This window comes from Ictalurus furcatus, chromosome 23 (genome assembly GCF_023375685.1).
Source record: "Ictalurus furcatus strain D&B chromosome 23, Billie_1.0, whole genome shotgun sequence".
NCBI lineage: Eukaryota > Metazoa > Chordata > Actinopteri > Siluriformes > Ictaluridae > Ictalurus > Ictalurus furcatus.
The window spans coordinates 20,596,386-20,621,139 of NC_071277.1; the positions used below are offsets into that span (position 1 = coordinate 20,596,386).

Genomic DNA, 24,754 nt, shown 5'->3' on the forward strand with positions numbered 1-24,754 from the left:
ATCTTTATTATGCTTCTCAAAACTTTCAGCGAGATACAGTCCTGATAAAATGAGGCAAAGAATAAATCATTAAACAAATAGGATGAGACTCTATTTACAGCTCCAATCTGTATGTTTATGTGTTACATACCACTGTTATTATTATTATTATTATTATTATTATTATTATTATTATTATTATTTCAATTGATTTAAGGTAGATATAGCAATGCTGATTAAATCAATAGAAAAGTAAAAACACAGAAATATTAATTATTACACTTAAAACCAAAGCTTAAAAAATCAATCTGCTGACGTTTCTTTGCGGTTTCTCGGTAACGTGCGTAACAAGCTGCGTGTTTTTTTCTTATTAACTTGAAAACAGAGAATAAAGAGAGAGAATAGAGAGAGAGAATAAAGAGAGGGCTGGTGAAGGAACGAGTCTTTATAGCTGCTATAAAGTAAGTGAGAACCGGAACTAACTTTAACTGACATTACTCTATATGTAACTATAAACAGATAAAAAGTATGCTGTGTTAATCTTTAATAAATAGGAATTGTAATCACTGACACGTTGCTGTGGTGTAAGAGGAATAAAACACTTGGGTACGTGCTGTTATAGGAAAGGAAGTATGTTTATGTGGCTTTGACCCATACGGGTTGATGTACAGGTAATAAGCTGTATATATTAAATACCGGTCTGTTTATCTTTGTCTCCATCTAGTGGCGAAACTGAAAACGACACTCAGAAACATGACCTCCAGCCCGGTTTAGTAACGAACAGCTGGAGCATGTGTTTAGAGGAAGTGTGTGATGATATCAGTGCGATGGTGTATCATGACAAAGAAATCTGAAGCCGGTAAATATCTCCAGATTTTGTGTAAAATAAAGTTATTCTCCTCCGGAGGAAACGAGAGGAAGACGTGTTTCTATGGTGTTATAATCATAAACTACTGATTTCTGCGTAGTTCCTCAAAAACAGCTGCCATTTAAAAAGTTACTGTTGAGTTACTGTAAACGTTTCACGTTTAAACACTCATAGCTGAACTATCCATGTTTATGACTACTGATTAGCATTAAGCTAACTGCAAGCTAACATCAACACACTTGGTTAAGCTGAAATGTTTTTTTATTTGGTAAAGATAGAAAGAAAATAAAACAGTAGAATAAGGCTGTATTTAAAGCAATGCCTAATGCTAATCTCTGCTCATAAACCTGCATTTTTTGTTAGCTCCATTAGCCTCAGAGCTCCAACAAGCAAACTCCGGACAGCACACGATGGCGTGTAGATTTGTGTAAAATTTGAGTAAAATTTGTGTAAAAGTTTGCATCTAATCTTGAAAGCCATGACGCAGTCCTGACTTCTGACTTCTCGGATTGCGTCCTGGCCTGCAGTGTGAAGACAGTGTCATATGAACACACACGGATTCACACGGGCTAAACTTAGCTCTGCTAAACACGAGCGGGACAGGAAGACACACACACACACACACACACACACACACATATGCTCCCAAAAACACTGGACTGGATTTAACTGAAAGCTTTTAAAAGTTTAAAGTGGGAAAAGTTTCAGAAAGCAATTAGACTAGGAATTAGACTCGTTTAGATCGTTTACTCCGAGAACGCTGAGGACACGAGGACCTCGCGCTGCCTGAGGAGGACATGTCACGGCTCATCTGACATATTTTCACGTATAAATCGATTTTAAAGACAATTTTCCTACAATGTCTCCACAAATCAGATCACTTTGGGCTCTTTGTTTAATTTTTATGTTCGGTAAGTTTATTGTTTTTAACTCCTACCTGTTTTTATTCCTCTTACTCCTCAGCAATTTACTCATTTTACACGTGTTTGTTTATTATCCATTCATAGTTACATTTAATGTTGTGGAATGTTGTGATATCAAGTTAGTTCCTGCTGTCACTTAGGTTATAGCAGCTATAAACAGTAGTTCCCTTACCAGCCCGTTTATTCTGTCTTTTAAATCAAAAAATGTAAAAAATCGCAGCTTGTTATGTTAGCGAGAAACCGAAGACTCCTTCCATAGATGTTAAATAAACACGTGTTCTTACAGAAAACTTCACCACGTCAACAATTACGTACGTTTTTCTTTCATCTGTTGATTCTGAGCGTTCAGCGTTACTATAGAAACCATAACGTATTCAACCGTGCGCATTGATATTAATATAATCCTGTGATTTCCAGCTGCACTAATGTCAGAGCTGGAAGCTTCTGTGAGAGAAACACTCGCAAACATCTTCTCATCATGAGCAGGTGTGGTATTCAGTTGTTCTGAGTCTCTGTGGTGTGATTGTCTGCAGTGCGGTGGTGTGATGGAAGCTGTGCTGAGGTGGACTCCATGACGGAGGCGGTGGCTGGACAGGACTTCCTTTTAGGTTGCATCTCCTGTAAAAAACGGGAGGAAGTCGGCGCCAGTGCTACAGTGGACTGGCACTTTAAACCCGCCGGAGAAGATGGGTTCTTCCACGTCAGTGCGCTCACAACCACCACACGGTTTGCCTGATGCTAGTTAGAGGTCATGAGTTGCCAGTAAACCGGACATGTTTGGGGTCTTTGCTTTTTAAGTTCTGCACCACATCTGTAGCGACCAAGCAGCGGTGAAATTATGGCCCAGTTTGTGCACAAAACAGCTCACTGACTACATTTAAGGTGGAATATTGGCGTTAAAGCAACTTTTTTCCCCTTAGTGAGCAACAAATTGACAGAAGATTGTTCATTTTCTGCGTACGCTGGCGGTGATTTCAACAACACGTGACATCTGAATTCAGATTTGATCAATTCTGTGCAAATTAGCTGAAGCGGTAAAGCAACAAGTCAAAACGCGGTGTGACGCTTCTTCGGTCCCGCTCTCATGACTAGTTCCTGCCTGCAATTAGATCTTGTTTACTGTGTGGCACAAAAATGGAAGAAAAACTTAAAAGCGTAGATTAACTTACTCCTGTCGTGTTCGACCTCTCATTAAATATGTATAGTGATGTTAAGAAAGAAAAAAAAGCTTGGAAAGAAGTAGCAGAGATCGTTGGCGCTGCAGGTGAATGTGCGTGGCTAATACAGTTAGCTCGCTTTGCTAATCTAATCTGAGAACGAAGCTAGAATGGAGCATGTAGTCACTGATTAATGCTTTATTTAATGTGTATTAATTAGTTAGCGCTAAAAGCTACGTGTAGCTACTGGTATAGCTTTCTCAATGTAATTTAAAAATGCTGGACAGGCCACGCCCACAAGCGACAACATTATCGGTCATTACAGGCTCACGCTCACACTCACAAGAGACAAGCTACAAACCAAACATCAGACTTATCGTCTGCTAGCGTGAACGTAGCGTCAGTGAGCTTCTACCTTCTGACTTGCAGATCTTCCATTACGAATACCCGACCTCCACCATCATGCACGGGGACTTCGAGTCTCGCCTTGAGTGGGGTGGAACTGAAAGAACGGCAGATCTCCAGATCGGAGCCATTTACATCCGGAACGTCACGTTTAATGACACCGGCACTTACATGTGCACATTTGAGCGCACGCTCTACCTCCATGTTACTAACGAACATGTGACCATCAAAAAAACAGTGGAGCTCACCGTCGTGGCAGAAGGTAACACTTTCATTTAATTACTTTTCCTTTTTTTATATGACGCTTTGAATTCATTTCATTTATTTTTTTTAATTGATTCATTTTCATTTTTATTAAATTTATTTAATTGATTCATTAATATACATCTTTTAAATATTGATTTTAATTTACAAAAAAAGCGCCTTAGCTCCGCCCACTGTTTAGTGCTTGACACACAGCAGAGAGCGCTAAACATTACGCTCAAACTCCGCCCTCTCACAAATAAATAAACTGCAAACATTTATTCTTGGTTTGATAAAGGAATAGTGTAGAGGACACACCTCTGAACCATGTTCACTGCTAATGAGCTGCTGCTGTAAAACAAGACACACCCTGGGGGCGGGGCATATACGTTCTAGAAAGCATTTAACTGGACAAACACAAGATTGTTAATTATTTTCCTGGATATGACAAACTATAAACAATATACCTGTCTGAGGCACCTGTACAGTTTATTTGTTTATTTATTTGTTTATTTATTTTCTCTCCCTTCAGCGAATCGTGAGTTGACGTCAGTGATTTCGGAGATCATGATGTACGTCATCATTGTTGTGCTGCAGCTGTGGTTGATCGGTGTGCTGATTTACTGCTACAAAAAAATTTATGCTGAAAACGAAGCTCGCGAGGCCCGAAAAGCTCTGCGTGCAAAAAACAAGTGAGAGTTTTAAATCCTAGCCAAGTGTGTTTATATTTATAGCACTAGCATACACGCTAATTACTAATTATCCGTTACGCTAGCAGGATATTAGCCAGTGACTGAATAACTGACGCTAGTCCAAAGTTCTGACCTCCTCTTTTCTACTGATATGCAGCCTAACACTTCTTCACTCTAGTAAACATGCGTATTTTTCTGTAAGATTTTATGTATTTCCATTGAATATCTTTTTACATTTTTTACTCTGATCTCTTTCCACTTCAAGACTTATTGACTCGAAGGACACTCGTGATGGAGTGCACTTGGAGTAACTGCACTTTCTGTGAGTGTTTTTAATACTGTAAACTGTCTGTATATTATTATTGTTATTATTATTATTATTATTGTTGTTGTTGTTGTTACTATTATTGTTGTTGTTATTATTGTGTTTATTATATACATTTTTTTTGTTCTAATTGATCGTTTTTGTTTTTATAAGGAGCGACGAAACCTGGATGTTTTGCTACTCGCAAGAAGAAATATCTTTAAAGTCTTAAACATAAAAAATAAACCCACATGTTTATCACAAGTTTGTTTAAGAGGAGTAAGTGAAGCAGGGTTAGCGCTTGTGATTTAGCCAGTGTCACTGCTAACAGAATTATGGGTTACTTACTGAAATGCTAGTTTGTTGGGTTAATTGACTTACTTTGCTACTAGTTTGTAACTTAAAATATTTACTTTAAAGCTGGTGTGTAAACGAGTCTACTTACTGTAACGCTAGTTTGTGTGTTAGCATATTTTCCTATTATGCTAGTTTGTAAGTTTGTGTACTGCTGTGCTAGTTTGTTGGGTTAGTCTATTTAACACTAGTTTGTAAGGTAGCATATTTACTGGTATGCAACTTTGTACGTAACCCTGTATATTGTTATGCTAGTTTTCTGGAATAATCTATTTACTTTAACACTAGTTGTAATTTAGCATAGTTTCCTGTTATGCTAGTTTGTAAATAAGCCTGTTTACACTTATTGTAGTTTGTTGAGTTAGACTATTTACTTTAACGCTAGTTTTCAAGTTAGTCTTCCTACTGATATGTCTGTTTGTAAGTTAGCATATTTACTGCTAGGTTAGTTTACAGTTATATCAGCAAGCTAGTCTATTTACAGGTATGCTAATTTGTTAAGTAGTGTCAATATTTTAACGCTAGTTTATTTTAATGCTTGTTTATAATCGTAGGAATGTTAGCATGTATGTTATATGTAGCATGTAGCTCAGGATCAGGTGTGTTTATTTCAGATAGTGAAAGAGAAATGTAAGTGTTAACTTGTGTATTATTGTATACACTGCACTGTGAATAACACACCTGATTCAACACAATAAAACACCGCATTATTCACCTCATCTGTGAAGAATTCAATAAATACATGTGTCTATCAGATGATAATAAACACCGGAGAGCCGCTAAGCTAACACTTACATACATTTTTATTTTTTTATTTATTTTATTTGTATAGCGCTTTTTACAATAGACATTGTCTCAAAGCAGCTTTACAGAAATATCAACATGGTATACAGATATTAAAGGTGCAAATTTATCCCAACTGAGTAAGCCACTGAGTGGCGACGGTGGCAAGGAAAAACTCCCTAAGATGTTTTAAGAGGAAGAAACCTTGAGAGGAACCCGACTCAGAAGGGAACCCATCCTCATCTGGGTAACAACAGATAGTGTGAAAAAGTTCATTATGGATTTATATGAAGTCTGTATGGCCTTAGGAGCAGCCGTAGTCCCAGCAGTCTGGAATTAGAGAAGATTTGAGCTCCATCCAGAGGCAGAAAGGATCTGGATCTCTAGTATCTCCATAAATTCATGTGGGGCTCGGCGAAAGGAGAGAGGGAGAAAAAAGATTATTATGACTGCGAAGTAGTAGAACAGAATCTAGTCAGGGTAGGCTTGAGTAAACAAATACGTTTTAAGCCTAGACTTAAACACTGAGACTGTGTCTGAGTCCCGAACACTAATAGGAAGACTGTTCCATAACTGTGGGGCTCTATAAGAGAAAGCTCTTCCCCCTGCTGTAGCCTTCACTATTCGAGGTACCGTCAAATAGCCTGCATCTTTTGATCTAAGTAGGCGTGGCGGATTATATAAAACCAAAAGGTCGCTTAGATATTGTGGCGCGAGACCATTTAGTGCTTTATAGGTTAATAAAAGTATTTTATAGTTAATGCGAGATTTTACTGGGAGCCAATGCAGTATTGATAATATCGGTGTGATATGGTCGTACCTTCTAGTTCTAGTTAGGACTCTAGCAGCTGCATTCTGGACTAACTGGAGCTTATTTATATTCCTACTGGAACATCCAGACAGTAAGGCATTACAGTAATCTAATCTAGAGGTGACGAATGCATGAACTAGTATTTCCGCATCATGTAGTGACAATATGTTTCTTATTTTAGAAATATTTCTGAGATGAAAGAAGGCTATCCTAGTAATATTATCTACATGAGCATCAAATGATAGGCTGGAGTCAATAATCACTCCAAGGTCTTTAACTGCTGCACATGATGAAACAGAAAGACCATCCAGAGTAACCATGTGATCAGAAAGATTACTTCTAGCTACACGTGGGCCTAATAAAAGTATTTCTGTTTTATCAGAATTAAGTAGAAGGAAGTTAGTTAACATCCAATGTCTAATGTCCTTTACACAATCCTCAGCTTTACTAAGCTTCTGTCTGTCCTCTGGCTTCGCTGAAACATACAACTGTGTATCATCAGCATAACAGTGGAAGCTAATTCCATGTTTACGAATAATTTGACCTAGGGGTAGCATATATAAAGTAAAGAGCAGTGGGCCTAAAACAGAACCCTGTGGAACTCCAAAAGTAACCTCAGTACGCATGGAGAATTCACCATTTACATCTACGAACTGATAACGATCGGTCAGATAAGACCTGAGCCAGGAGAGGACTGTTCCCTTAATACCAACAACATTTTCTAATCTATCAAGGAGAATAGTGTGATCTATAGTATCAAAAGCTGCACTAAGGTCGAGTAACACAAGCAGAGAGACACAACCCTGATCGTAGGTCAGTAGAAGGTCATTTACTACTTTAACTAATGCTGTCTCTGTGCTATGATGAGGTCTAAACCCTGACTGATACATTTCATGAATGTTATTCCTATCTAAGTACGAGCATAACTGCTTTGCTACAACCTTTTCTAAAATCTTAGAGATGAAGGGGAGATTTGATATTGGTCTATAGCTGGACAATTGAGACGGGTCAAGATCAGGTTTTTTAATCAAGGGTTTAATAACTGCTAATTTAAGTGATTTAGGTACATAGCCAGTGCTTAGGGAAGAATTGATTATATTTAGAAGTGGTTCAATTACTCCTGGACAAATCTGTTTAAACAAACATGTAGGTACGGGATCTAGTATGCAAGTTGATGAATTGGCTGAAGAGATTAATGTAGCTAGTTCGGTCTCTCTAAGCGAAGCAAAATACTCTAAACATTGATCTGATATTGCTACATTGTCATGTAATGGGTTTGTTACAGTACTGTCCGGTTTTAATTTAATGGCCTGTATTTCACGTCTAATATTTTCAACCTTATCGATGAAAAATTTCATGAAATCTTCACTGCTATGTAATGATTGAGTGTTTCTCTCTCTAGTGGTTTTATTCCTAGTTAATTTTGCTACTGTGTTGAAAAGGAATCTAGAGTTGTTTTTGTTGTCTCCTATTAAGGCGGAGAAATAGATTTTTCTAGCATCGCCAAGAGATTTCCTATATTTCAGTAGGCTCTCCTTCCATGCTGTTTGAAATACCACCAGTTTGGTTTGATGCCATTTACGTTCTAATTGTCGAGTTGTCTGTTTTAAGGTTCGCGTTTGATCGTTATACCAGGGTGCTAATTTTTTTTCTCTAATTATTTTCCTTTTGAGTGGAGCCACTCTATCTAGCGTGTAGCGGAGTGTTGACTCCAAGCTTTCAGTCGCCTGATCGAGTTCTATGTGATCTGACGGTGATCCAAATCTAATTGATGTTTCTGCGAGGTTATTTATGAAGCTCGGTGCAGTAGCTGATGTGTAGGTACGTTTTACGCGGTAGCGAGGCGAGGTGGAAATATTATGATCAATTCGTATTATGAACGAGATAAGATAATGGTCTGAGACAACTTCAGACTGCGGAAGAATGATAATATTTTCTATACTTAGTCCGTATGTTAGTATGAGGTCAAGAGTGTGACCACCATTATGAGTAGGCCCGATTACGTTCTGATTAATCCCTACTGAATCTAAGATGGACACAACCGCTAATCTTAGAGGGTCTTCCAGGTTATCAAAATGAATATTAAAGTCTCCGACGATTAATGCTTTATCTACAGACACAACCAGGTTTGAGACAAAGTCTGCAAATTCACTAAGAAATTCAGTATATGGCCCTGGGGGTCTGTAAATAATAATTAGAGGAATTGACTTATTTTTTGTGGCTACATAACTTATACTGGTATAAAGAATTTCAAAAGAATTAAATTTATGCTTAGGTTTTTGTGTGACGACTAGATTTTTACTATGGATGAGACCAACACCTCCTCCTCTACCAGTTGAACGAGGCTGATGTACATAACTGTATCCAGGAGGTCTGGCTTCATTTAATGCTATGTACTCGTTTGGTTTAATCCAAGTTTCTGTTAAACACATTAAATTACATTCCTGATCAGTAAAATACATATATAACTACATACATAACTACAGTTTCATTTCAATTCAATTGTTTAATAGGAAAGATTTAATATTTTTTCTTATTTTTTTATTTTATTAACATTTGAATTTAAATAAACAAATGTGTTTTTATGGTCATATCATTTAACAGCAGTATTTAATATTAAAATATTGTCAAGTTTGTTAATTTGTGTTGCCACGTGTACCATACTCTCGCTCGTAGTCTGCAGGTTTTGCCTTGTATCTCCTGTTCAGGTTTATGCTTCTTGTTCTTGCTGTTTTGGTTATGTGTCTGCACTTTTCTTTTATAACGATCCGCACTCGCTTCCGCCTCATCTACGATTACCTGACAGTAAAGTGTAAGTCAGCTCGGCTACATCGGGAATAACAGTTTTATGCACCAGGATGTGTTTTAGCTTTAAACGAAACAAAATTTCTGCTCTTTCATGCCGTAAACACACAAAACAATCACAGAAATGCTGGTTTATTAAAAATATTCACCCGATGAAAGAAATGATGTAGTTGATCAGAAAAAAAAAAACTCTGTCCAAACAACATGACATTTAACACATAGTAATACACAGTAACACGTAATAATACATAGTAACACACAATAACACACAGTAACACACAGTAATATTACACTGTAAAAGCGCTGGGTTCAGCTTGGTGGCTCAGGATGGTGGGTCGATGTGGGAAACTCAGTCCTGCTCGGTCGGATTGATGTTGTTGTTGTGTCAAGATTCATTAATCTAGTTATAAAAAATACAAAATTTGAGGCCTTTGCATGTGTGTACTCCAAGACCTTTATCTTCTGAGTACAGCGTCCAATTTCTAAGAACTTAAATTTTCTATTGAACAGATTATCGGGCTGTGTGTAAATGTAATCATTCAGAACAGAGTAACTCAAACCATTTGTCGTATAGATCGATTAATATGAGGTAAACTTATCGCATTGAGCACCACAAACGCAATGCAACAGGTTCTTAAATTCTTTAATCCATAAATTCTTTAAGCAACTCCGAGGTCCTTCATCATTAACGGCTGCTGTTCCTTCAGCGTCTTGAACAGGATCTGTTTTCCTCGATCACCACTGGCTCTGATTGGCCCTGTAAGTAAAGCCCTCATCTGTTTATTATCTGTTTTCTCATTTTTGATGTCGTGGTACTCCTCATTATTGATGACTCCCACACTCAGGAGTTTGTCCAGTATGGTGACCACAGTGCAGGCTCTCTGTATAAGAATGTCTCTATGCTGATCAATAAAGATGGCACCTGGAACGATCAAGCAGAGTTTCATAGACTATTACACAAATTTCCCATTTTTCCATTCATCCATCCATCCATCCATCCATCTATCTATCTATCTATCTATCCGTCTATCTATCTACCTATCTATCTATCTATCCATTCTTCCATCCATCCATCATCTATCTATCCATCCATCCATCTATCCATCTATCTATTCATCCATCCATCCATCCATCTATCTATCTATCTATCTATCTATCTACAGTCCCCTCTGAAACTATTGGAACAGCAAGGCCAATTCATTTGTTTTCGCTGTAGACTGAAGAACTTTGGGTTTGAGATGAAAAGATGAATATGAGATGATAAGATCAGAATTTCAGCTTTTATTTTCAGCTATTTATATGTAGATGTGTTAAACGACATAGAACATTTTTATCAGACCACCCAAAAATATTGGAACATGTGACTGACAGGTCATTAAATTTACTTCAAGACTTGTCTGTTCCTATACTTTTGCTCACCTAATAATTGGGTGGTCTGATACAAAAAGCGCCATGTTTTAAGTTGTTTAACACGTCTACATGGCAGTAATAATGGGATTAGCGCGTCCCTGATATACCACATTCTCCTGGTTAATTATTGTTCAGGTTGAGATGTGTGGCTTATAGCCACCTTTTTTTTTTAATCGATATCTTTTGTGACTTGTTTCCTCCTGAAGTTGCCTTGATCAAACTAGTGGCGCTAATTTTCAACTTGATGAAATGCGGAAATAAAATTCTCTTTACCACACAGCCGATTCACACCCATCGTCTCATCCACCTGCAGGAAAGCAAAAAGATCAGTTTGGTTACGATGACGTCAGTCAATAAACCTAACAAGTTTTATTTGCATTAAATTTAAACAGTCTAAACATTTATAAATGTCCCACAACCCTACCCTACTGCAACTACACTCCACAGCCTACACCACACTGTTATTACAGATGGTAATAAACTCTACCATTGCTTGTCGTTTGGGTGTTATTCTCAGGGGGGCATATACTTATACTTAAAAAATCTTAAATTATTTTTAAAAGTACACTATATCCACATCTCCATGCCAAAGATACATATTAAAGGTATAAAAGATATTTGTAGCACCCCAGTGACAAGCAAAGGTACACTTTAGAATTTTCTCAGAGTGAAGATTGATGGTTTCTGCACTGGAGTGTGCGTGCAGCAGTAATGTGAAGTTCACGTACCTCATCCGTCTGATCGAGAACATACGGGATCTGAAGACAAAAACAAAAACCCAGAAAAGATTACAGTGATGTTTGATATGGTTTAGCTTTAACTTGGATTTTAACTTATGTTCTTTACACTCATAGATAATATTAGTTTAGAAATTGGATTTGTGATTAAATATTAAGTCAGTCCTGTGTGTTTATAATGATGGAATTTATGAAAGCTAATGCTAATGCTTGATGCCGGGGTCATTCCCACATTCGAGGGTCCTATGTTCCCTGGTTCAATATTCTGTTAACACACATTAAGTAAACTTTTCAAAAGGTTTTATGTAGTCAGGACTCAATTTCCCACGGCTCTGTTAACTTTAACTATAAAATAATCGATCCACTTTATTTTTGCCCCAAGTCACAGATCAAGGATGATGAGTCACACATGAGCCCCTCAGATTGGGACATTTTCACACGTGATTTTTGCACTTAGGTTATTGCAGAGTGTATGAGTGTGTGAGTGTGAGTATTTATGTAGGGCACTGGCATGCACTTTTTGATTTTGAAGTCACACTTAAAATAAATGTGTATCGTGAATATCAAGATAATGTTGTTTACTTTGCAACTTTACTTTTTATTCACAAAACCATATTCCATTTTCCGTTCCACTGGCACATGATATTATTATATCTATAATTTATGAATCATATATAATTAATTAATTAAGTGTGTGGTTTAAAAAAAGAAATACATTAAAAAAATTCATCAGCATGCACTCTGTGTGTGCACATTTCATATTCTCTTTGGATGTCTGAAACGTCTAGAGACACCTGGTGCATGCTATGTGCCTTTTTTTCATTTTCCGTCCCTGCCCCTATGAAAGTCTATGCATGCCACATTTCTGTTATAACAATATCACTACATTGGTATTTGGACATTTCAGCACTGAGACGTCAGTCACAGATAAAAATAAAAAAGGTGTTCAAAATAAACTTAATTAAAATGAATGCAAAAACAATAGACTAGCATATTAGGAGGCAAAAACAAACTGGAATAAATTAGACAGCCTACATAAGTCATGATGTCATGGCAGTTAGATTTAAAATATAAATAAATAAATAAATAAATAAATAAATAAAAAACTTATTATTGGCTTATTATGTGCCATATAAATCTGTGGAACATGGAACCCTAGGAACATAGATACGCTCCCCTGAGGCCATGTTCTGTTACATTATCTTTACCTGTATCAAGCATTACGTTAATGAATATATAATTATTAAGATGATATAATCGTACATAAAACATATTAGTTAAGATGTATGTATTTCTCAGTTAGAGTTTTCGTGTTATATGATTTACTTTTTAAAAACTGTGTTGCAGCACATTTTATCTCCAAAAACTTACATTAGTGTATTACTGAATCTGGACCATTACAACATGGCGGATGACTGGAACGCTTCCAGCGTAGCAACAGCGCCATCTAAAGGTTTCCTCTGGCATTTCTATGTCTATTAACAAGTCAGCAGCAAAACTTGTTTTGTTATCGGTTTAAGGTTCATAAAAACAGACTCTACAGTCGGAGTAAGTTGAAGAGAAATGAATCAAGGCTACAGATTTAATCAGGGGGTAGAAATGTGGCTAAAATGTAGGTCCTGAGTTAGTTTCTGTGCTATAAGAGATGAAGCCTCGTGTGCAAATGAGTCCCTTATGGACTTTTACTCGAAGCGAAACCGAAAGCACAAATCTATAGCATAAAAACACAATAATAATCACTTTATTAAAATAAGATGGGCGGATGGTATGGGAGGAGAAGGGACTCACCCCTGACATTGTGTTCTAGATCTGTAGCTGGATTGCAGAACCCGAAGCGCGCGCTGTTCCCCTCCGGATAAAGTACTGACAGAGGACTGAAGTACTGACAGTACTGGAACAACTCCCCTCGTTTCCCCCGTCAGTAAACTCGTTAGATTATCAGTGAACGTTTAAAAATATTGCACCACCGATTAAACCGTCAAGTAACGCAAAAGAATAACAATAATAACGATGTGGACTGGTGCTGTTTGTATCTGTAAACACGCACAAGAGGAAAAACCTGTAGAGGCAGCAAACCTTCTACTGCTACTTCTGTTCCTCCTTCCTGGAACCAGATACAGGTGTTTAACCCTTACAGCAGTAAACTGTGGAGTTATATACAGCGTCCTCCATTAATATTGGCACCCTTGGTAAATATGAGCAAAGATGGTTGTGAAAAATTGTCTTTATTATTGAACCTTTTGATCCTTTGTTTAAAAGAAATCACAAAAATACTCTGCGCTCATGGATATCAAACAATTGCAATCAACAAACAGGTTTATCTACCAAAAAAAAAAGCTTTGTTATATAGGTGTGCAACAATTATTGGCACCCTTTTTGTCAGTACTTTGTGCTAGCTTGTTTACTTTTTGATGCTTGTTGATGTGAATTAAGTGAAAATAAGAAGTGGTAGGCGAACACACGGTAAGTTGCTATGACAACAGTGGCCTGTTGACTCATCCAACATCCAAGATAGTAAAGTATTAGCTCTGTTCATTCTTGTATATAAAATAATATGATTGGTGTGGGTGGGGTCCCTGACTCAGTTGTTGTTCGTTAGGATCAGCCTTGATTCCTGCGGTCTCAGATAGACATGATAAAGGTCAGGTTTCACTCTTAGGTCCTGAAAACAAAACTACCTTTCTTACTCACTTTTTATTTTTTCAGTTGTGTTCAACGTCATATTAATCCAGTATAGAAGTAGTGAAGACGTGGGTGCAAACGATGGTCTCAGAGTCCCAGAGCGCGATGCGACTAAACTCGCTCAATCTCGTGCTTTGTTAAAGTGCCATGAGTGACAAGGTGTCAGTTTTCAAGACATTTTAAAAAATGTATTGTTTAATAAATATATGCAAATATTATAAGCTAATGCATTTTTTTTCCTTTTTAAAAAAAGCTAATTAACTATTAAACACCTCTCTTTCAATTTGTGGACTTACAAAAAAATTTTTTTTTAATTTTCAAAAGTTCAAAGGTCAAGACTTAACGAATGAAAACATAAACAAAAAAAATGCTTTTATATAACAATTTATTTACACTAATTCACAATCTGATGGCGACACAAATTAATCACACAAATTATTCAAAGTACATCATTTGTTGGTGTTTTGATGCTTAAAAGAGGTAGCTAACCACATTAATATATATATATATATATATATATATATATATATATATATATATATATATACACAGAGTAGATATGTTTTGAAAGATGGCAAATTGCATTGATTACTGAAGGACGCGGGTTCAATGGACACACAAACATCCCAGTTTATGTCTTTGTAGAGTCCGAGTAAAAAGAGCAAATACAAAGTTCAAAATGATTATTTCTTCACTTTATAGTGGAAACAGACGTCTCCATAGCGACCCACCGCCCACAGATTAAAGTCCTCCGTTCGGAAGAGAGAAAACTGTGCTGAAAAATGAGTCCTTAAATAAGGCTGTGTTCCAATACTGTTTTTGTCTCCCCCTTGTCCACTTGCCCGTCTTCAGATCTGTTCTTTTACATCAGAATGATCCAGAAGGCAAAGCTGCAGTTTACGCTCCAAAAACTGGTGGACGAAGGCGTGTATAAGTGTGAGCAATGAAGTACTGATCTAATTAGTGCACTACCTAGTCCCCGAGCTAGCAAGTTAGCATCAAAACCTCGTCCACTTGTGCTGCGATTGCTCACAGGTCACTTCCAGAACAAGTCGATGAGGACGTGTTAAAACGTGGACGTATTTTGGAACGCCTCCTCGTACACTAATGTTGCCAGATGTCTGCCGTCTCCTCGGACTTCGCCGGTGTCTGCGATCCTGCGTTCACCGGTGAGATGTTCATACTGGCCAGAACTTCCTGAGCGCTTTTCCCGAGCATACTCTGCACGTCACAGACGAATCGGTAGACGTAGCGCTTGCCGGCCGTTTTGTGGATGATGTTCTTGTGGTAGTAGTAGCGCAGGCCACGGCTCAGCTTCTCGTAGTTCATTTTTGGTTTGTTCTTGCACTGACCCCATCGTTTAGCCACCTGCGTGTGCCACAAGCAAATGATCAATCTTCTGGTCTACAGCGTTTCTTACGTTTTTACCGGAGTAAGTGGTACGCTCATTTTATATTCTGACAATAAAAAAAATCAAGCAAGAATAAAGGAACTGTTTGTGCACTAAAGCTATAAGAATAAAGAATAAATCTCTTAGGGCTTGTTGTTATAGTAAAATAATCAGTGACGGCGTGGTGTAAAACAGAGCAGAATCCTGGAGTGTTTTATTCCTCTTACACCACGGCAATGATCAGAAATTTCATTCATTAACACGTAATGACAATGACACGTAATACTTTTTATCCTTTATAGTTACATTTAATGTTGTGAGAGTTCCTGTTCTCACTTACGTTATAGCAGCTATAAACACTCGCTCCTTCACCAGCTGAAAAGCCTAAACTCGTCTGTCCTGAAGATGTTGGAAAACTTAAAGTTACAGCTTTAACTCTGACTGACACCGGAGACTCCTTCCATACAAGAAAATGTCACTGTATTGATGATTACAGGATTTATTTATCCGTTTATTATCAGTGGAGTGTCCTCTGGACACATCAATGTGAACGAGCCGTTACTATAGAAACGATAACGTATTAGAACGAGTGCGTTAATATAAACCTGCGGTACCTCAGAGCCGCTGTTATAGAGAATTAATCGACACCTTCTGACCAATCAGAACGCAGAACTCATCAGCGCCGTGGTGTAAAATGAAATAATGAATAAAGTATGCGTGGGAATCTGGTGTAAAAACTTTTTCGTACCTCCGCTGGGTCTGACATTTTGAATTCCCAACCGTCACCGGTCCAGCTGATGAAGGTGTGACATGCCGAGTCTAAGAGAAGCTCCAGGAGGAACTGCCACAGCTGAATTGGTCCTGATCCTATAAACAGAACATATAGAGATCATTTACATTTAGATCTTTTATTTATTTATCTGATTGTGTACCACGATACGGAAATCTGAAATTATTCTAAAGCGGTTCTTCGATGCTTTCCTTCAAAGTTCTAGTCTTGAACCAACTCTGAGCATGAAACATGGTTCTACATGGAACCTTCATGATTTCTTCCAGAAAAGCAACCAGCAGACCCTTAATGGTTCCAGATTTGACGTGTTTTTCATCCTCTTTGAGCATGGAGAACTTGGACGATTATCGAGCCGTGCAGGTAACTGTAAGATATTTATATATATATATATATGTATGTAAAATATCTCACCTGGATAAGCAGACATCCCCGGAGACACCTCGCCATCTCGGTCTAATCTGTGAGACGTCGTGGTGCGTCTCTTCACCACCCGAGGAGAAAACACCTCGGAGGTGAGAGGAGCCGGAGACGAGGATGACGGAGGATGAACGAGCAGCTGGCTGCAGTAAGCGGATGAGGAGTAATCCGTCCAGTACGGTACGGCTTTGCTTTGCGTTTCCGTCTCGTATAAACCGTAGCTCCTCTCTGCATCACCTGCACCATGAAGATGAGGACTGGGGTTAGCTAGGCTTTATGCCGAAAAGTTCAAACGGATGCTAATATGGATGTTTAGCTAAACTCGAACGCTGTCTCTCTGCGTGTCGTACCTGCGTGCTCTAAACCAGACGCCGCTCTGTGATTGAGCTCTTTGGCGGGTTGGTAAAGTCCACTGGCGTCCACGGCCGAGCCGAACGGGCCGCTCTGGGACGACGGACACGGCGGAAACAGACTCTGATACGTCTGAGTGGCTGAATCCTGAAAACCTCCTGTCTGTCTGTCCATCACCATACTGTCTGGAACTGAGGAAGGGAAGACAGATGTGTTATCATGAATACTCGCAATCTATAAGTGTAACACAAACACACACCGGTCTGTGTGGTACCTGTGTACACACGTGTCCTGAGTGTTCAATAATGACTTGTTGACTGCTATTTTGGACATTACAGTATATACTCCCTAAATCATCAGGGAGCAGATATATATATATATATATATATATATATATATATATATATATATATATATATATATATATATATATATATATATATATATAATATAATATAATATAATATTATAATCGATTAAGGACTGTTACAAGAGAACTTACAAGGAAATCATCTTCTGAATTTTGAACACAGGATTATTTTATGACATTTTATTATAAGATAGAGGTACGCACCGTTAGTGTACGATGTCCAGCTGCTAAACTCTGGGAAAGTGTCCAGATTGAATAGTCCAGAATCAGTGACGTGAACTAGAAGGAGAGGAAACTGAACTGATTAATGCAGTGTTATGAAAAACATGCATGTACAGTTTAGCAAGGATACCAGCTAAGCACTGAGCATGCTACATGCTATAAACATAGTGCATGCTACAGAATCCCTCATTATAGTGTAAGAGCAGGATGCAGCCAGAGCACAGAACAAAGACTCCACCACCTGCGAGCTAACCTTTGACCTCTTGAGTCGTAGCTCAAGGTTTCCTAACCTGCGGAGACTACAGCTGAGATAAAACTCGCGAAGAGCTTTACAGTCGAGTCACGCCAAACACATCTCAAGGTGGCTTCCTTTAAAATGCCCTTCCAGACGATTTAATCTTTAACACCACGGACTCAACGTCATGTGAAAAATACAACGGTGGAACGTATTCTGAGATCAAATGCTGCTTTCATCACTGTATTGGAATATTCTCCACCGTTGGAATCAATCATTTAATGGCCTCCAGAATTGAGTTGATTTTATATGAAGTTCAGCTTTGTTTATTTTAACTCTTAAGATGTTCGTTTCTTGGCTTTCAGGACTGCAGTGTGTTAATCCTGCCTGAAGGAACTCTTCAGAAGAGGAAGTGAAGTTTATCTTCATGGTTTGGTTTGGACTTACCTTTGGATGCGTTGACGTGCTCCTTGTGCGGTTCTGCGTACGTGTCCGTGTACTGCGACTGGCCCGGTCCTTTGCTGTCTAACAAAAAGGACAGGTCTTCACCATTGTAGTCTGTGGGTACATTATTAGAAATATGACAATGAATGAATCCCGCCATCATGAAGCAGCTCTGATCTTAAAACCTCTCTTCTAACGTCTCGTCTGTCGTCTTTGTGAACAAACTTCTGAACAAAACAGACCCGTGGTCATTTCTCTGACCCCACCCTATAGAGCGAGCTTTAGTCTAAACTGCAAAAAAAAAAAAAGGGAGGAAGCAGGCTGAGGACGGAGGGATGATGAAAAGGGGAGGAGAGGGGCTGCTAAATCTGTTCGAGAAGGAAGTCTGGAGGAAAGGATTAGGAAAACAGGGAGGGAGCTCTGAGAGAAAAGAAAAAAACCCCGGTGTATCTTTAACCTGCCACCCCTCGTTTCTGCATTTCTGCGCCCCGTGTCCTCGCTGCGTCCTAAAAAGACCCCGTTTCTTTCCTGACGAGTCACGAGTCACGAGTTAGTGCCTAGTGCCGTGTCAAGGCCCAGTTCGGTGTTTGTGACAGAGCTGCTGAGATTAGGGCTTTACCGTTGAAGGACAGAGGAAATGTTTTGCACGAACACTCAGGAAATGTGAGCAGAGAAATATCGAAATGACAAAGACGACCGCTCAGCCTGAGCACACAGGGAGCGAGGTGCACTCATTACGGGAAAAAAATAGTTTGCCAACAGCCAGAAATTTACTCAGACCCTCTGTTTCGACAGTAATAAAAGACGTTTTAAATCTGCAGTGCGAAACTTTGATCCCGATGCTCGTTTGGACAGAGTCGGTGCTTTCAGGCTTTCGTTCTGTAGCGTGGACTTAACTTCAATAACGTGAAGGCTGAAAAATTCTGAACGGTTTATTACCATATGCACTGAAATCAAATCCCACAGGAACCTCCTGAGTCCTGAAGTCCTCCGTGTAATAACCAGCCTGGTACATCTCCATCTGAGGAGAAACATCAGCGTTAACATCTTTAACAAGGCCAAGAGGAAGAATAAACAAACAAACAAACAAACAAACAAATAAATATTGATTTAGAAATTCCCATTTTAGAAAGGTGCAATTATCCAATTGTTTATTCTATTGTAAAAAGGTATATATTTTTTATTTTTTATTTTAATTTGAAGTTATTTTTATTGATAGGTTTTCCAACACAAGTAAGTGAATAAGTTAGTTAGTTAGTTAATATCCAACATGGGTCACATGGTTATCATGTGGGTCCCATTTCATTCTGCTCAACTTATCTTCGTATTATAATGCACAATCAACTAAACAAATAAATAATAATATGCCTTCTGAAACACTCTCTTTTTTAAAATAAATAAAACTGAAGTTATTTTAAAATGGCAGATAGACTTTACAACACAGCATGTGATATATAAATAAACAGTAAATATAGTACATATTAATAAATAAATAAATAAATAAGCAGAGTTAGGATTTTGTGTTATTCTCTACATGGTTAATTTGACTCAAAACAAACAAATTAATAAACAAATTCTGCAAAGTTCAGTTATCTCACCATTTAATAATCAGAAGACTGTGAACTGTTTCACGCTTAGAGTTTGTAGTAAGCTGAAAAATCAGAACATCCTACTGAACATTGAACTCTGAATACTGAATATAGAAATACTGAATTCTGAATTCTGAAATAAACCCAGGTTTAATAGTTTTAACACTTCACTTAGTCTCAGAATTTAAAAATTACTTGTTTATTTGTGTATTTAATGTTTTTATTTTCTCTAACCACTAAGGTCTGAAATTCAGTTAACGGTAAACGGTACCTTCAAGATTCCTCGCGAGCGTGTTCTGTTATCCTCTGGGCTCGAGCGCTGCAGGTTCAGATCGCGTGCGTCTCGCGCTCACTCCTGTCCCGTTATAAAGAGTCGGCGCGTGCGGGTATGGGGAGAACGAAGGGGGGAAGGGGGGGGGTGTTGAGGGGCGTGTCTCCCGACCGGTGCTCGGGTGTGACCCGCGCGCTGCTTCGTGACTTCACACGCCGTGACGTCAGACAGGAGTCACGAGCGCAGATTTTGTTACGGTGTCATTCAAAGAAAGAAAAACAATCCGCGTGAATGAGGCGAATTTCCGCGCGGTGAAGTTCTACACAGAGACAGAGCTTCATGAGTTTAACGAGCGCCACTTTTCCTGGTTTTACTGATTCAACCGAACACTTTATCAATCATCAATCCTCTTATTTACTGCCGGTTACACCCTTAAAATACAGTCCGTGTACGCTTTCTTTATTTTATTAGTAGCATTATTAGTAGTATTAGTAGTAGTAGCAATCATCATCATCATCATCATCATCATCATAATAATAATAATAAGAAGAAGAAAGAATAAAATAAAGGATTGTACACAATCAGCTTAATATTTCATTTTCTATGAACACATAAAAATCAAACTTTAGCTGCAAAATGTAAAAATATAAGCTATATTTAAAAATATGTTAGGTTTTAAGATGATTTTGAGTTTGAATATTGAATATAAGATTTAATAACTCTTCCTTTTGCACATACTGTCATTATCACAGAGTTTAAAACCTAAAAAAAAACAAAGTTAGATTTTTTAAAAGTTTTTTAAATAGTTTCCCAATATTTTAAATGTTAAATCTTTAAATATTTCATTCTTATCACGCAAACACGTTTAAATCCTGAAGCATGAAACATTTTTTTATTATTATTGGAACCTTTTTTTTTTTTCATTTTTAGTTTTTAAAACGAACTGTTTAAAAGTTTTAAAGTCTTAATTTTGTCCATATTGTATTTCACCTAGAGCTTTATTAAAAACAATAATAATATTAAATGTCCTGCTGTCTTTTCTTCTACATCCTCTTTTTATTATTCTTATTCTAATTATTATTATGGAAATATTTTATATAAATGGGATATATTTTTATCACAGAAATGTCAGGTGACTGTAGATATAGCAGGTTATTATAGAATATATAATATATAATGTGTGTGTATAATGTATACAGGACCTGCATAACACATAAAGTATATAATAAAAAGTGAAACCCAGTGGAGGAAACAGTGAGCGATATTTATGATATTTATTGTGAGTTTTCTGTCACTAATTACAGTGTTGAACTTTATGAATGATTATATTGTCCAGTATTTACAGTCTCAGGATACTCCTGTGTGTAATTCTGAACACTGTTGGTGTATAATATAGGATTAATTGTAATTCTATCTTCCATAATGACGCATCGCGAGGACAAATAGATGATATGTTAATACAGAAATCTTTCCTAAAGCTGAACAAAATAAAGGCTGATAGAAACGAGTGAGTGAGTGAAGGAATGTGAGGAGGAAGAAAAATCCGAGTCTTGTAAAATGTACAGGATTTTTGTGCTTTAATCAGGATTTGCTGCTGGTGTCTATGGTTTATCTTGAGAAGCCATTCTGCAGAACAATGGGCCGTAAAGTGACGAGGAGAAGGAGCTGAAATCTCGGTGTGAGTGCTGTGAGGAGATAAGAGCGAACCCGGGGGGCCTTAAACAAACAAACCCTCCAGAGCTGAGGGAGAAAACACACTCCATCTGGAGAAGTGAGTTAGTGCGGAGTCGTGATGGCTTCGAGTCTGAAACAGTCGGGGTCGAGTTACTGCTGACCGCCGGGGGGGTCGTGTCCCAAATCATACACACACACACACACACACGCTCACAGGGGCGCAAATCACTACACAGCCTACTGTTTTTATCAAACTGTACAACGTCAGCATTTCAAATTCTCAATTCTGATTGGCCGGCGTCTGATCTTTAACGATATCGGGCATTTTAAACGAGTTTTAAATCAATTATACATTCATGGTAACACATTTGTCTTTGCCTGTAGACTATATTTACTCTTATTTTATTTACTCTAAACAGCCATGCATGCGTGTCGTGTCGCATTTTAGCTAATGATCAGGTTTCAGATTTACCGATTTAATTACAATAGATGTAATTAAACACGCCCTCTGAGACGTAACCATAACAACACCTGCACAACAGGTCTGGTTATATTACCTGGTGGAAGGACTGTATACAGTTAGCCAGATACGTAAGGAATAAAACACTTGGGGACGTGCTTAAGTGTTTTATTTCTCTTATACCACAGCAATTTACCAACAATTACATTCTTTTTTTTATTAACGGATGATGCTTGTTCTTTACGCTATCCGCTTATAGTTACATTCAGTGTCGTGGAGCATCAGTGAGACGTGTCAGTTCCTGAATTCTCACTTATATTATAGCAGCTAGCTATAAACAGTCGTTCCTTTGCCAGTCTTTCTTTAAAATAAAACACAGTTTGTTGTGTTACTGAGAAACCACAAAGAAACGTAAACTCCTAAAACTGTCCTGAAGAAGTTACAGCTTTCACGCTGACTGTTACGAAGCGCTGACACTGGAGACTCCTTCCATAAACGTCACACAAACACGTTTCTCCTTACAGAAAACGTCACTAAATAGAAATATCTTTATGTGGAGCGCCTCCTCCTGATTAAAGTAGGAACAATTCAAATGAGAAAACAATGGATTACTGTGTTACCTCTGGCTAACTTTTGACTCCTTTGTCTTGCTTCTATAAATGATGGGTCTTTTCATCCTTTCTGCAAGCAGCCAATGTGTTTTCGATATTAAGGCAGGCTCATGTAGATATTTTTGAACCGTTTCTGTACTTCTGTTTTTCAGTGGAACAACAGCAAGCGCAAGGGAATACACAAACACACAAGAACAAAAGAAGAACCCAGTGTTTGGTACCGTAGACTAGAACCTGTGTGGTCTGGGACAGAACCAGGACAACAATGCAGAACACAGACATACCACCACAAGCTAATGTGTGAACACTGTCAGAGGACAAGCTAATGAAGAGGTACAGTTTTGTTCCCCAAGGTACAATTGTATTAAAAAAAAAAAGCAGAACTTAATGTCTAATAATGTAAACAATTCTAAATGTATTTTTAAGGCGCTTAAACGTACTCTACATCATCTCAGTCCTCTAAACAAAGATGCAATAAAGGCACCTTTAAGAGAACCACCAGGTAACACAAGATCTCTGAAATTCAGGAGGATTAAAAATGTACTCTCACTGACACCAATTTATTCTTTATTCTTTTCTTTTCTTCTCTTTACAGCAGCCTGTTGGTGGTGGTGTTGTTGTGGTTGTTGTTTTCTGCTGGTGTTATTGCTGTTGGTGGAGTTGATGGTGTTTTGGTGGTAGTGTTGTTGTTGTTGTTGTTGTTGTTGTTGTTGTTGTTGTTATTTAGTGAAACGGCTATCAGATTGAGTCTGGAGCAAGAAAGAAAGGTTGCGGCCCAGATGGAGGTCCTTCAGTCCCATAAGTTCTAAGTGTAGTATGTAGTATGACGTGACAGTGTGACTGGGTCACGTGGGTATTATCTGTGCATTTGTCACGAATTAACCTCCCAGTTGTGGCAGGTGCGGTGTATCCCTAAAACACTGGGTAGCTAGGCTACTTGTCACAAATCCAGTTTATTATTGGGTACTAATCTGTATGACGTCACTGCTGGTCATTAAGGCGGAAGGAAATGCGATTTAAAACCTGAGTTTAAACAGCGGAATGAACCCAAACAAAAGCTCTGATTCCAGACCCCATCTCCCGAGCTCACTTCACTGCTCTGACCCCAGCTCCTGACATGTTTACTGTCTAACTTCCGGTCTGAAATTGGTCGCAAAAACGTTTAATTTTCACGTGTGTAAAGTTGTGAATGGCGTTCAGGACATGGGCGTGGTTAGCTTTTATGGCTTTTATGGTCTTCATTATCCGTTATGAATGAAAATATCAGACTGTGACGTGTGCAGACCGAATTAAACACTTCTTTTTCATATTTACACCATTCTCATTATTCCCTCGATAACTTTTAGCTCATAAAACTTTCCTCTTTTAACAGTGAGAAGTGTGAATACGGCACGTGTTGCATTTCGCTTTCTTTCTCTTTTAATATTTTGTTGTTTTTATTAACTCGATAACTAGTTTAGTCGTAACAACAATAGATCGGAAATTTCCGATTATTAGGCTGTATGAATAATACATAACTTCACCCTTAAGGATTATTTCCTAACATCTGATTCAGTTTAGAATAATTCTCCACAGAAGTGTAGTGTGGTCTAATGTAATAACTGAAGACAAATCTTCCAGTTAATAATAACATTTAAAAACGATAATTAATTATGACTAGTCTATACAAGTAGTCGGAGTAGTCGGAGAAATACAGAATCCGAGGAGGAAAAAATGGCTCAAAAAAGCGCTTTCATTTACACAAATTACACAAATGTTCTTAACTTTTTCATGAATA

At 38.0% G+C, this 24,754-nt stretch overlaps 3 protein-coding genes and 1 long non-coding RNA gene across 6 annotated transcripts; 2 read left to right on the forward strand and 2 right to left on the reverse strand.

The window, feature by feature from the left end:
- The first annotated feature begins 1,413 nt into the window (after nucleotides 1-1,413).
- si:ch211-225p5.8 (uncharacterized protein LOC555567 homolog) lies at nucleotides 1,414-5,754 on the forward strand. Its single transcript, XM_053611924.1, has 6 exons — nucleotides 1,414-1,758; nucleotides 2,304-2,470; nucleotides 3,357-3,594; nucleotides 4,108-4,267; nucleotides 4,533-4,589; nucleotides 4,746-5,754. The coding sequence occupies exons 1-5, from the start codon at nucleotides 1,707-1,709 to the stop codon at nucleotides 4,576-4,578; spliced, it is 663 nt and encodes a 220-aa protein (XP_053467899.1). The 5' UTR covers nucleotides 1,414-1,706; the 3' UTR covers nucleotides 4,579-4,589; nucleotides 4,746-5,754.
- A 3,896-nt stretch (nucleotides 5,755-9,650) lies between these two features.
- LOC128599894 (PYD and CARD domain containing) lies at nucleotides 9,651-13,569 on the reverse strand. Its single transcript, XM_053611926.1, has 4 exons — nucleotides 13,260-13,569; nucleotides 11,463-11,492; nucleotides 11,008-11,041; nucleotides 9,651-10,246 (listed from the first exon to the last, which is right to left on the reverse strand). The coding sequence occupies exons 1-4, from the start codon at nucleotides 13,266-13,268 to the stop codon at nucleotides 9,984-9,986; spliced, it is 336 nt and encodes a 111-aa protein (XP_053467901.1). The 5' UTR covers nucleotides 13,269-13,569; the 3' UTR covers nucleotides 9,651-9,983.
- Nucleotides 13,570-14,521: 952 nt separating this feature from the next.
- On the reverse strand, nucleotides 14,522-20,347 carry etsrp (ETS1-related protein). Of its 3 annotated transcripts, none has more exons than XM_053612123.1 (9): nucleotides 20,233-20,334; nucleotides 19,971-20,023; nucleotides 19,312-19,393; nucleotides 18,376-18,453; nucleotides 17,676-17,750; nucleotides 17,101-17,292; nucleotides 16,745-16,987; nucleotides 16,292-16,410; nucleotides 14,522-15,521 (listed from the first exon to the last, which is right to left on the reverse strand). In XM_053612123.1, the coding sequence occupies exons 2-9, from the start codon at nucleotides 19,971-19,973 to the stop codon at nucleotides 15,258-15,260; spliced, it is 1,056 nt and encodes a 351-aa protein (XP_053468098.1). In that variant the 5' UTR covers nucleotides 19,974-20,023; nucleotides 20,233-20,334; the 3' UTR covers nucleotides 14,522-15,257. The 3 variants fall into 3 exon arrangements, with proteins under 3 accessions (XP_053468098.1, XP_053468096.1, XP_053468097.1); XM_053612121.1 differs by having other exon boundaries at nucleotides 18,376-18,486; XM_053612122.1 differs by lacking the exon at nucleotides 19,971-20,023 and having other exon boundaries at nucleotides 18,376-18,486; nucleotides 20,233-20,347.
- A 2,429-nt stretch (nucleotides 20,348-22,776) lies between these two features.
- LOC128600036 (uncharacterized) lies at nucleotides 22,777-24,400 on the forward strand. The gene is made up of 4 exons (XR_008384504.1): nucleotides 22,777-22,943; nucleotides 23,130-23,310; nucleotides 23,404-23,479; nucleotides 23,573-24,400. It is a non-coding gene; the product is annotated as an uncharacterized LOC128600036 (long non-coding RNA).
- Nucleotides 24,401-24,754: the final 354 nt, after the last annotated feature.

Bases quoted from the DNA above. Each gene is read 5' to 3' on its own strand.
- si:ch211-225p5.8 (XM_053611924.1), top strand. From the start codon at position 1,707: ATGTCTCCACAAATCAGATCACTTTGGGCTCTTTGTTTAATTTTTATG. The intron at 1,759-2,303 runs GTAAGTTTATTG...GATTGTCTGCAG, and splicing joins TTGTTTAATTTTTATGTTCG to TGCGGTGGTGTGATGGAAGC. The intron at 2,471-3,356 runs GTCAGTGCGCTC...TCTGACTTGCAG, and splicing joins GAGAAGATGGGTTCTTCCAC to ATCTTCCATTACGAATACCC.
- LOC128599894 (XM_053611926.1), bottom strand. The intron at 11,042-11,462 runs GTACGTGAACTT...GCTTTCCTGCAG, and splicing joins TTCTCGATCAGACGGATGAG to GTGGATGAGACGATGGGTGT. The intron at 10,247-11,007 runs GTAAAGAGAATT...TGATCGTTCCAG, and splicing joins GGGTGTGAATCGGCTGTGTG to GTGCCATCTTTATTGATCAG.
- etsrp (XM_053612121.1), bottom strand. The intron at 17,751-18,375 runs GTAAGTCCAAAC...CTCTCCTTCTAG, and splicing joins GCACGTCAACGCATCCAAAG to TTCACGTCACTGATTCTGGA. The intron at 15,522-16,291 runs GTACGAAAAAGT...TGGCACACGCAG, and splicing joins AAATGTCAGACCCAGCGGAG to GTGGCTAAACGATGGGGTCA.